The following is a 12,363-nucleotide window of genomic DNA, read 5'->3' on the forward strand; positions in this document are numbered from 1 at the left end:
TGATAAAATGTACCTAGTTATAAAATCCTTGAGCTTACGGTTCGGTCTGCATCTTGCCCCCAAGGTGCGGACAGACAGACGGATGACGCCATACCATAATACTTCCCGTTTTTGACGGGCGTATAAAAACGTAGCTTATTTCTATAAAAAATATTTTCTAACCTACAAGAACAATATGAAACAATAATAAAGTTAAATTAATATGTTAATTAAATAAGAGTACATACGTATTTTGTTCACATTGCGTTTTCAGGGCACATACTTTGTTCTTTCATTTGAATCAGGTAAAAAACCCAATACATGTACTTTTAAAATAGATTTTAGAAATCCAACAAACAAAAAAGTGTAGCAAGCAAAATATTTCAAAACCTATTTCGAAAATAATTGTATTTCAAGAGTTTATGAGAACATTTCATGTTGAAGAAATACGAAAAGAAATTATGGAGTTTTATGCGTCTGTTCTAAAACAATTCCTCATTTAATATGTATAGAAGCAAACATAAACATGCTGTACAGTGTATTTAGTCTTTTAAATAACAATGACTAAGTCTTTTGTGATATTTCACATGACCCAGCTTGACTGAAATGCTAGAGATTCTATATACAGATGATGTCATTGGGGGCATCAATACCCGCACTATGGTGTTTTCCTATAAACGAAATGAAAGCTATTTTAGGGCTATTTATTTTTACGAGTTATCATCATAAAACTTCATGATGTGGAATCCAAACTAGGATAGTTGCATCCTAGGCAAGTTTCATTCATGCAAAAAGTATATTTAGTAGAAATTCTATAAATGATTTTTTTCAAGGGAAAATTATATTCCAAATATTAAAGCTCTCACGTTTTAATGGAGGAATATTTACAGATTTTAACAGGTGCACGGAAGTGAAATATATCAATAGTATTATTAAGAATGACTTTTTATCAGAGTTTACTTGGAGCAATACACTTTTTTCAATTTTGAAGTCAAAACCATTCTGTCTTGAAAATTGGAATTTTGTATATTGTTTGGTCGTTCTTTACATACTGATCTCGACCATGGATTACTCCAATTAACCGAGCAAACTCACTCTCCCGAGGCGTAGCCAGGCGTACGTTTGTACATGTACGCACAAACGTCCACATAATTTTTGCAACAAAAAAAAAAGGGAGAGAGAGAGAGTGGGGGATTAGAAATATCAAAATATTCTAGGTCAATACCATACTTGTTTGTTTTGTCTTTTCAAAGGTTTAAAATTGTTTGTAGTGGGTTCGTCATACAACGATATTGGACAGATCCGTTCTCATTTTTGAGATTTTACAAGTGTTTGTCCGCATTTCGTACAAAAACAGAACAACCCTCAAATATGGCTGCTTAACAAATTTTATAAAGTGTACGAAAAATGCGTTCAGGAAGGTCGAATATACATATCAAAATCGTCTAAAATTCCCCAGCTTCCGGGGGCTTCGCCCCCAGAGCCCCCTCCAGGGCTTTCCCCATGATCCATCGGGGGCCTTAAGGCGGCCCCCAAACCCCCTGCCTACTCTGGCGTCCACATTAAAAGTACCCTGGCTGATCCCACCTCTGGTAGGTCCCGGGGTCCGTGTTTGCCAAACTCTTAATTTTGTGTTCCTTTTAGAAGTTAAGAGATGGATCTCTGTTTGTTATTTTCACCTATTCATACAAAAGTTTTGTGTAAACTATTCAGCAAATCGTATACTTTAACGGCAATATCTGCAACTCAGACTAAACGAGATCATCTAAAAATACCGAACAATAATTACGCTCATCTGTATTACCATACGCTTCAATTCATAAGCTTTTATTTGAAAAAAAAATTAGTTTATTCATAGCTTCTCGCTTTGAAATCCATATTTGGGCCGAGTGGTTAGAGCATCGCGCACAATATCACACGGCCTCTCACCTCTGGTCGACGCGGGTCTGAATCCCGCTCGCGCCGGTAAGTGAAAAAGTTTCCCAGTTTACTTTTGGATGGTCGGTGGTCTCTTACCAGGTACCTTGTATCTGGGTTCTATCTTCCACTAATAAAAACTGGGAGCCACCAGATAACTGAAATATTGTTGAGTGTGGTGGAAAACATCAATCAATCAATCTAATTCTTCATTTTGTGACAGCATAGACAGTTGTTTCTTCAACAAAAATAAAACAAGATACAGTAAAATATCTGTGTCTCGAATGTGGTTTATCTCGAATACCCCGCTTGAGTCGAAGTCGACCGCTGTTCCCGGCCGTATTCCCTATATAAATGATTTTAAAAACTTCGGATATTTCGAACACGGTAATCTCGAATACCCCGCTTATGTCGAAGTATTTTCAAGGTCCCATGCCCTAAATTCACCTGGTTTATCTCGAAGTACAGTCAATTTTCCGCTCTGCTTAGCATACCTGGTGTCGTTAAGTCCCATATTCACGCCTGCGTCTTCGCCAATCGACTGCTAATCCACGCTCGCCCAGGTCGCAATAATTGGTTCAACAGCTTGGGTAATTAGTGAGGCCTTCCGACATTACGGATTAAGTCCACCTCCAATTATGAACTAACACGCCCGATTCCAGGGACGGTCTTTAAAATGATACACGCTATATCATTAACATGTGGTTTAGATAAACGAACGAAATTGTCGAAGTACGCTTGAAAAAAAAAGTAATGCCCATAATTACGAAAACGCATTTGATAATACACGCTTCATCATTACATTAAAAAAAATATTCAAGATCGAATTTGGATATCTCGAACCCCTGGATATCTCGAAGTTTTTTCGAAGTCCCTCGGACTTCGAGATAGAGATATTTTACTGTATATTCATATCTGTCTGTTGGAATTCCCATGACCATTGTGCTCCTTTATTAAGAATTTTAGGTATTACCTGGAAAACAGACGTCTCGTGTCGCGGCAGACATTGACACGTTAGATAACCCTCATTGATACGGCCATGAGCGCTAAGCAGAGATCTAGATTTGTGGTACTTCTTCTACAGATTGTAACGTTTCAATTTGAGTGAACAATTCTCGAAAAGACGAAAAACAAACAAACTAATAGACCATTTCCCCCATTTATCGATTGTAGAACATGCCACTTTAATAAATGCCAGTAAAAAATAATGTATCATTGGCAGAAAGGCCCTGCACTGTCTTTTTCACAAAAACTACAAGAAAATTTATAGGCTAGCACTGCATACTTGAAACACATGGTTCGTGCACATTTCGCGATAACAGACTACTTCATACAACGTCTACATGCACATGTGGGCGCTTATCATGTAATGTACTTTTAGTTGAAGGTGGTCACCGCTGCAAGAAACACCAAGATGGCAAAAGTCCTGAAGTCACTAATCCTTCTCTCCATCATTTCTGGCGCACTCAGGTAAATATTTATCTACATCTGCTATCCGAAGTATATCTTACTCAAAACTCTGAGAGACGATTTTTTTCTATATTGTTTTCGACTGACTTTTCGAATTTTATAGAAGGGCTTTATTATATAACAAATTTCATAGGCACATATAAACAGATATTTCAGTACTGTATTTTCGTCAATTCCGAGGACTTCAAATAAACCTGTACTTTCATGATTTGACCGCTTCAAAATATGTTCTGTTGATATTAGGTCATATCGTGTTTAACGTGTTACGGTTACCTATTTCTTTCCAGAAGAACAGTCACTTATCTATATTACAAATGTCGCAGATTAGGAAAACGTATCAAATATTTTCGACTAATTGAACAGTGTTAATTCTAGTAATACTGTTATTTGATTGAAAGACGATGAAAATACATGCGTGTCTTTGACCAACTTCATTCACTTATTAGCGCTGTAGCCGGGGCAGCTGGGGGCGAAAGTCTCACATTCGCAGAGATCGCCCACCTCGTTGCCGCCAATGTGGATGAGGATCACGATGGAAATCTAACCGTCACTGAAATTTACGACTCCATAGTCCTCAGATTCGACCATGATGGTAAGTTAAAGCATTGCAGACAAACATCCGTATGAAAGGCATAGATAACGAACAGTGATTAATCTCATAACACCCACAATCAATACAAAATTGAGAGGTGGGTAAACACGGACTCTTGGATATACCAGAGGTGGGATCAGGTGCCTAGGAGGAGTAAGCATCCAATGTTGACCGGTCACACCGCCGTGAGCCCTATATCTTGATCAGGTAAGCTGAATTATCCGTAGTCAAAATCTGTGTCACGGCGGATGTGACCAGTCGACAGGGGATGCTTACTCCTCCTTGGCACCTGATCCCAACTCTGGTGTGTACAGGGGTCCTGTATTGTAGATGTGCATCTTGAACAGATTTGATTTACAATTTGAAATACTGATGGTCTTGAGCAACAAAGTTGGCTTAGACCTGAATTTGTATCATCAAAGTGAAATAAATTATTTCTTTAACGCCAGTTCCTAATACTCGATCTTTCAATCTAAGAACCTGTCACTTTAATAATATGTGCTTTATCATTCACTCAAACAATGATATCCATCGTTGTCCGATGATGACTCCTTTAGAATATTCCCCCTCCATTTCGTTTTCTCTTTGCTGATTGTCAGTTTCCAGAGCGCATGCCTTTTACACCAAGGTTACGCTTCAGTGTCTTTTTTGAAATGTAGTATGGAACGACAGATGTTCAGAGTGTTATTGATTAGTTGAGAGAACTGGATGTGTTTTGGAAGATGGGTATTTTCCTGTCTATTTACATGTCCCGCCCAGCGCAGGTTTCCCTGGACCAGAATTTTGTGCACGTTCGGAAAATTTGCACGTGCTAGGATTTTTTTGTTGGATACTCGTTGCAATTGTGAGATTCAAATGCAATGTCGTCAATTCACATGAGTTCACGGATAAGCACTTGTATGATATTTGATTTAAACTCGAATTAATTCGCATTAAAGAGGCCAACTCTAGGTTGGCTTTGAATGCGACGTCTTAATGCTTGCTTAAGGACGGTGGGTGGATCGAGAATAGCGTTGGAGCCAATCCACAGCCTTCCTTAACAGCGTTTCTAACTTCAATGTTGTTGACAGTCCTCCTTTGCATCTAACGGAAACACAGTCTCCTGTTGCACGCTATTAATATTGTTACTAGTTGGGCATCCTTCCAGTCCTGGGGTACTTCCTCCTAATCCACGATGCTATCATGATGTTATGGAGTTCCTGGCCTCCCATATTTAAGATTTCCACAGGAATTCCATTGACTCGTGATTTGCCGTCATACAGCACATTGACTGCTTGGATCACTTCATCGTCCAGCAGTAGATCTGCCACCTACAGCTGGTAAGTGTCAGCTCTATTGACAACATTATACTGGAGTTGGCATGGGTTTTATCATTTAGTAGGTTATTAAAATACTCAGTCCATCTATCAATAAAAGGTCGCTTTTCTCGGTCAGAAGTGTCTCAATATCAGTAGTCAGCAGTGGCGGTAAGCGAGATCTTGCAACTCAGCTGCTTTCTTGACTAACACTCTTATTTTTTAGTTCGCAACATCTGATCTGCAGTGCGAAAGTTGTTTTGCCGATGGCTGGCTTTGTTTGACCTGGTGTTACTGTTCAGCATAACGTTACTTGTCGCATTTCTATTAGCTATGAGAGCTCTTCGCCGCTCTTGTTTTAAAAAACATTCTTGGTGACCAATCCCAGCTTTTCTTGTATTCTTTTGTCAACAATGATCTTAAAAGATGCCAACTGTTCGGATACTGTTTATGGCGCCAAGTTTTTCGCCTAGTGCTTTCTCCAATCCTTTCCGAAAGGTTTCACATTTAAAGTTTAGCTACATCCGTTTTTAAGCCCGCTATCTATCTTTTCTGTGTGGTCTTTTGACTTTCAGTATAGTACTTGCCTTTATCAGTATGTGTGATCCATGCTACAGTTGACACCACACACAGCATGGGTATAGAAGAAGTTAGAGAGATCACGTTGCCGTGTGGTAATATTATCTATGAGATGTCAATGACCAGAGCGAGGGTGCATTCTAAAGACAGTGCTGCTTAACTGTAAAATTTTCAGTGTTTTCCTGGCTGTTAGTAAGTATAAATCAATTATTGTACAGTGTCTGTTAAGAAAGGGGTAGCCGATGGGTGAGTATTTTGTCGTTTTCTGGTTTAGGCTCTTCCGATAATAAAGAGGGGAATTTTGTTCCAGATAGCTAGAGCCACACCCGATTCTCTGCGTTTTTCGGGTGACCTTCCGTTCCAGTAGATGGTATATCCATTTTCTTTGATACAAAAGCTGTCAGGAAGCCTTAGTTTACTCAGAGCTGCAGTGTCTACGTCAGAATTAGCGAGTTCTGTTCTCTTCTAAAACTTCTTTTTTTGGTCAGTTGCTGTTGGTCCTGTCCAGCATGATCCGTATACAGTATTCCATACCGTAATGTTTAATTTGATATAGTTGACCATTTTATCCTGGACGATGTACCTCCAGTTTTGAGTTCATAGTTGTAGAGGTGAGGTAGAAAGATGTGTGTAAGGTTATACTGTTTTGTTAGTAGATAGCAAAACCTTCTCCACTGTTGATTATAATTGAGCCGGCAAGGATACTCCGAGACGAGCCCAGACGCACAGCATTTGCAGTGGCTGGTCGGAGATACAATTGGCCGATTAACAAGCACATCATCACTGTATGGTGTCAGTGCCTGGATCATAACCTTTCAGGTGTTACTGCTTCGGGTCAGAGAAGTCCTGGGAGCAATGATGGTTAAGAAATGGCTCAAAGTTCTCCAAAACCGCACATCTCCCGAAGTGTAGTTCCATCACCAGATGGGTGTAGTATCAACAATCGATCTTGGTGTTTTATAGTTTGGACAAAAAGATTATTATCTTCACAATCATGCTGGATATTTTCGAACATAAGCATACCAACTATATTACTCTTTCCAAGTAAGGATGGTCCATGTTGTACGCAGAGATAAAAAAAATTATAGCACAGCTGGTGGTAACCACCAAAATTACACAAATAGGTGTTTCATAGAGTATCTGAATATCCACCCTTCCAAGTTTCTTGGTTTTTAATTTCGATGGGAAAAAATAATCTTATCTTCAAGCATGTATGTCTAGATCAGTGCAATTCAAACGATTTTGAAATATTATTCATGTTCCGTGCACACGTGACAACGAAATTGTTTTTTTACATTGATGAATAGTAAGCAAAGGATATAGCCTTAAGGTTTAGTCCAAAATAGTTCACGCCGTCTTTACCACGAGATTTTTTCTAATCGACACTGAAACTGGGTTGCTTTTTTTGATAGAATTTACATTTTACAACACTTTTTTCATGTCTTTAGATCAAAACCGTCAAACATATAAACACACATATTTTGCTTTTTGATAATGTTCTTGTTTCCCACATTTAGCTGTGTTGTTTTAGGTAATGGTTGTGCAGGAAAACAAGAGTTTGTGAAACAGTGGAGTCACGATTACCATGACAACCCGCATATCTCGGCTATTTTCTTTGACCATCTTGATTTAGACCAGGATGGATGTCTCACCAAGTCGGACATAGCTTTTAATTTCAGAGCCATGGACAGCGCGCACGGTAAAGTATATCAAGTCTTGTTCTATAAAACTCAATGAATTTTTCAACAATTATTTCTTTCCTTAATTGTCCTTTCCTTTTACTCAAAACAACTGATTTTGATCAAAGTGACATCATTGAGGTGACCTGTTCGTCATGAAAATACACAGGACTTGAGTTTCATTTTTCTTTTAAATGAAAATGAAGGATTAACGTACATGTATGAGTATCTCTGCTATTTTAATTTCAGTTGCGATGTAACATGCATTTCGATTTCTTGATTGGCAATTATCAAAATTAGCTGCACGTGCACCGTAGAACGACAGCGTTTACGATAACATACAGATTTGATGACATAACAATATTACTGCATTATCTTCAGATAATTTTTCTTGTTGATGAAATTCTATGAATTGCACGTTTTCAAAAGTTAAATCGTAAGGAATCAAGTTTTATCGTTTTTACAATATGTCTTGGTTTGGGAAAGTTAACATTTAAAATAAAGTGTTTCGCCGTTTGATTGATTGATTGTATATTGTTTAACGTCCCTCTCAAGAATATTTCACTCATATGGAGACGTCACCATTGCCGGTGAAGGGCTGCAAAATTTAGGCATCTGCTCGGCGCTTATTATGGTCATTGAGCAGGAAGGGATCTTTATCGTGCCACACCTGCTATGACACGGGACCTCGGTTTTTGTGGTCTCATCCGAAGAACCGCCCCATTCAATCGTCTATTACGACAAGTTGAGAACATTCAGAATTTCCTCAATGGACACCTCTAAGGATAGAATTCTGTTTGACTCACGATAACACATATTTGGCTAATAAATGACAATAGTATAAGTTTCTTTCCATGCTTTGATTAAAACCCAACGTGTATTTTTCTATGCAATCTTGTCCACAGATATACAAAATAAGCAAAAACATATCCTCACGCAAAAATACACATAAACGCACGCTCAAAACGCATGCGTGACCTCCTTGGTCGGGACTATGCAAATCTGGATGACAAACGTATTAGATCTAGATAATCCGAGAGTATGGCGCATTAATTATTGATTGATTTGTTTCGTTAAATGACAGATTTGTTTCATTGCTGTAGGTGATCACAGCGTGACAGAGACAGAATTCGCCGATTTCTTGAGAGCGGTTAGTACATTCTCATCATTCACTGATACAAACAATCATAGTATACTGCGTTGTTATATGTTTAACCAATCTAGAAATCATGATTAATGTGTAAATGTGTGACACGAGTGGTTTAGAAGATGGGGTTCATTCACTGACTGAATGCCCTCTATTGAATCTGATTTCAAGGAAAATATTTTTCTACCCTCTGATCAAAAGGAGTTGTAATTAAGAGAATTTAATTTATACTATGAGGTGTAAAGGGAAGACACTGAATGTAAATGTTGTGATATCGCTAATGAACACATTTTATGAAACTCAAAGACATATTGCATATAAAAATGGTGAAAAAGATTTGTTTGACACCTGCTGGAACCGCTGGAATCAATTATTTCATTGAGTGTTTGTTTGCTGTTGTTGTTTATTTTTTTGTTTTTTGTTTGAAAATTATGTTTTTTATAAATTTCAATATATATGTACCCTTTTAAAATATATTAAATAATGACTGAACTCATCTCTCTCTCTCTCTCTCTCTCTCTCTCTCTCTCTCAGAAAATAATATATACATATACCTCTGATAGTTCTTATAAACATTTTGTACAAGTTTCTTTGCAGAATGTATGTATATATATACTGTGTGTATGTTTAAAAAAAAAAAAAAAAAGAGAGAATTTAATTAAATAACACTGGTATCAAAGTTAATAATCAATTACTAATTAATTCTACTTTGCAATTTAAAAAAACAAGAGGTACTGTGAGCAATGCTCACTAAGAATACCCCCCCCCCCCCCCCCCCCCACTTACCCCAATCTCCCAAAGGGTGTTGTTAATAGGTATAAATTACCTCTTTCCTGAGTGTAAAAATATGGTATGCCTTTGTAGAAGAAAATGGAAGCTATAGTCCGAACACAAATCCATGGTATAAACCTATAATTTTGACCTTGAGATCAAAGGTCAAGGTCATAAAGAGGTTATGAATGTATATGACACATAGTCTCATGGTGATACAACCATGTATTATGGTATGACTATGTCAAAACCCTATACTCAATTTTGACCTTGAGGTCAAAGTTCAAGGTCATATAGAGGTCATGAAGGTACCCGACACATCGTCTCATGGTGATACACTCATGTGTCAAATATGGTATGCCTATGTCAAAGAACAAAGAAGTCATGGCCTTGACACGAATCCATTGTAAAAACCTTTAATTTTGACCTTGAGGTCAAGGTCATATAGAGGTCATGAAGGTACTCGACACATTGTCTCATGGTGATCCACCTGTGTGCCAAATGTGGTATGCCTATGTCAAAGAACAAAGAAGTTATGGTCCGGACACGAATCTGCACAGACAGACAGACAGAGTGATTCCTATATACCCCCTGAACTTCGTTCGCGGGGGGTATAAAAATATCTCTAGCAAAATTGAAAAGCTTTTTAAAAAATATAGGAGTTGAAAATGTAGGCGGGAAGGCAGAGTTATCTTATGTAGTTCTTTTATCTTATTGGCCCAGAATTTGATTTTATTGAAACCGAGTATTTCTACAGTGTACGTATAAAAAGAGAGGTCATAGGAAAATTATTGTGAATTCTAAAAACCTTTTTATAAGATAGTCTTGGTGATAAATTAAAAGATAAAACTAGATGTACCGTATACATGTAAATATGTAAAGGGGGGGGATAAAAGACAAACTACCGTACAGAGACCCCGGGGTTGGAAGCATAAAGACAAAATATCATATAACGACCGGTTAGACAAACCACCGTTTAACTGGGGTAGGAGTTCGCGGAATTGTATTTTCCTTTTGCACTGCTAATTTCGATACACAAAATATGATAAAGGGCACCGGTTGCTTTGTTTATGCGATTTTAAAATACGATGCTATTTTGCACAAATCCAAAAATTATTCACGATAAGTTGTACATATTGATGTTCTTTTTGTTAGAGGTTGTATTCATGAAAGGTGAAGATAACGAACAGTGATCAATCTCATAACTCCTATAGGCAATACAAAATAGATAGTTGGGCAAACTATATATTGTGTATAAAAATATTTCCACTACACAAAAACGTCCACACACTTTGGAGAGCGTCCTGTACATTGAATAGATAATAAACATACACAAGAGACGAGTAAAAATGACACGCAGATTTTCATTCACTAGGGATGGTTGATCCACAGATTGTTGGTCTTTGGCGGATTATTTGTTTAACCTCTTACCAGAAATATGCATGTGTAATGATCAAATAGATATTAATTCTCTCTTCTAAAACAAAAACTGCCGATGCCATCTCCCACCATAGAAGTATGTGATCTGGAAAACCCAATCCACAAACACGTCATCCTCAGTTTCTCAATGAACATTAATCAATGTGTATGTTATTTATTTTACTCACAGGTACATCCAAATAGACAAGGCGGGGGTGGTCAGGATGTTGTCGGATAAAGCATACATTTGTTTTAAAGTAAAAATAAACACTGTTTTGAACTAAAGCTGAGTTTTTTATTTATGTAAATTTTATATTCCGCACAAACGATATGTTTAATTAATATTGTAATATTGTACATTGATCTGTATGTTAAAGAAATTCCACTCATTTAAGAATGCGTTTAATATCATACTTAACATAAATATACAGTTTACTGGTTTTACACAAAATGCAGCCAGCCAGAGTTTTTAGATGAAGTTCTTATGGAGTTTGTGATTTGTGAAATATTACTTAAAATTGAATTATAAAAAGTGTAAGGGCACACGAAAGGGAGTTCTGGAACTTATTCATCCGGTTACGGTAGCTCCAGATGATTGACTTCGTAACCGGGAGGTCGTGAGTTCGAGCCCCGCTCGTGCCTTGGCCACATCAAACCTCAAATGTAAGCATAAGTAGTGATTGCTCTCTAGACAATTAGAGATGAGAATCACGGTCTTTCGGATATGACTTTAGAAACGGAGGACCTGTGGGCTGGCGTTGGCATCTTAAAGAACCTCACTATGAAGTAAAATAACAGAGTGATCCGAGCAAAATATAGTAAACATTTTCGCGCTCTTTCAGGCAACACCATATTACCAGAGGATAAACATTCCGAATAAAGCTTATGAAAAGGAAAGAAAAGGGTGTCGGGCTCACGATCACTATACCCTGTAGACCTACATTATGGGTCTGCCCAATGAGCAATCTAATTAAAATCTGATTTTCTCTAACCGTTACACTGGAGAAGGATCTGATAGCATTGCATTTGAGGTCATGCTAATGACCCCAGTCTCATGAATAATTCAATAAATATTCAACCAATCACAAAAGCTTGACCAAGAATCAAGGACCAATCAGGAATCGTTTTATTGACGCGTTATCAGATATTGTAAGTTGACATAATATGGCATCGGTCCATGAAAAGTTTAAACGAATTCCAATTATCAGCGTTAAAGGAAGATCGTAATAGATATTTACATCCTTTATATTTGAGATATATTTTCTGTGGCGTTGTAACATCGTGCATGGCTGCCGCCATCTTCTTATCATTTTCCCGTGCTTCTCGGTTATTATTGACATGTGTATATACCAAGTATATTCCGATATAACAGCAACACTTTCATTTTAGCGAAAGCATTCGTTTGATTGGTGAAATTTGAAATAGGATGACCTCAAACGCAGTGTTGTCAAATCCTTAGAAAAGATCTGATTTTAATTACAAGACAGTGGATTGCCCGTGAGTGTTCTTTACCAT

General features: G+C 37.6%; 1 protein-coding gene across 2 annotated transcripts; it reads left to right on the forward strand.

Moving 5' to 3' along the window:
• The first annotated feature begins 2,845 nt into the window (after window positions 1-2,845).
• LOC125656925 (uncharacterized) lies at window positions 2,846-11,133 on the forward strand. Of its 2 annotated transcripts, XM_048887549.2 has the most exons (6): window positions 2,846-2,965; window positions 3,278-3,366; window positions 3,813-3,958; window positions 7,364-7,531; window positions 8,615-8,661; window positions 11,039-11,133. In XM_048887549.2, exons 1-6 carry the CDS (start codon window positions 2,936-2,938, stop codon window positions 11,084-11,086), a joined length of 528 nt encoding a protein of 175 aa, XP_048743506.2. In that variant the 5' UTR covers window positions 2,846-2,935; the 3' UTR covers window positions 11,087-11,133. The 2 variants fall into 2 exon arrangements, with proteins under 2 accessions (XP_048743506.2, XP_056004476.1); XM_056148501.1 differs by having other exon boundaries at window positions 2,877-2,965; window positions 8,615-11,133.
• Window positions 11,134-12,363: the final 1,230 nt, after the last annotated feature.

Source organism: Ostrea edulis, chromosome 1 (assembly GCF_947568905.1).
Source record: "Ostrea edulis chromosome 1, xbOstEdul1.1, whole genome shotgun sequence".
Taxonomy (NCBI): domain Eukaryota; kingdom Metazoa; phylum Mollusca; class Bivalvia; order Ostreida; family Ostreidae; genus Ostrea; species Ostrea edulis.

What these genes read in the sequence shown, in the direction of transcription:
- LOC125656925 (XM_056148501.1), top strand. Translation starts at nt 2,936, where the DNA reads ATGAGCGCTAAGCAGAGATCTAGATTTGTG. An exon ending in CCTCAGATTCGACCATGATG is followed by an intron (nt 3,959 to 7,363) that starts GTAAGTTAAAGC and finishes GTGTTGTTTTAG; the next exon opens with GTAATGGTTGTGCAGGAAAA. An exon ending in AGCCATGGACAGCGCGCACG is followed by an intron (nt 7,532 to 8,614) that starts GTAAAGTATATC and finishes TCATTGCTGTAG; the next exon opens with GTGATCACAGCGTGACAGAG.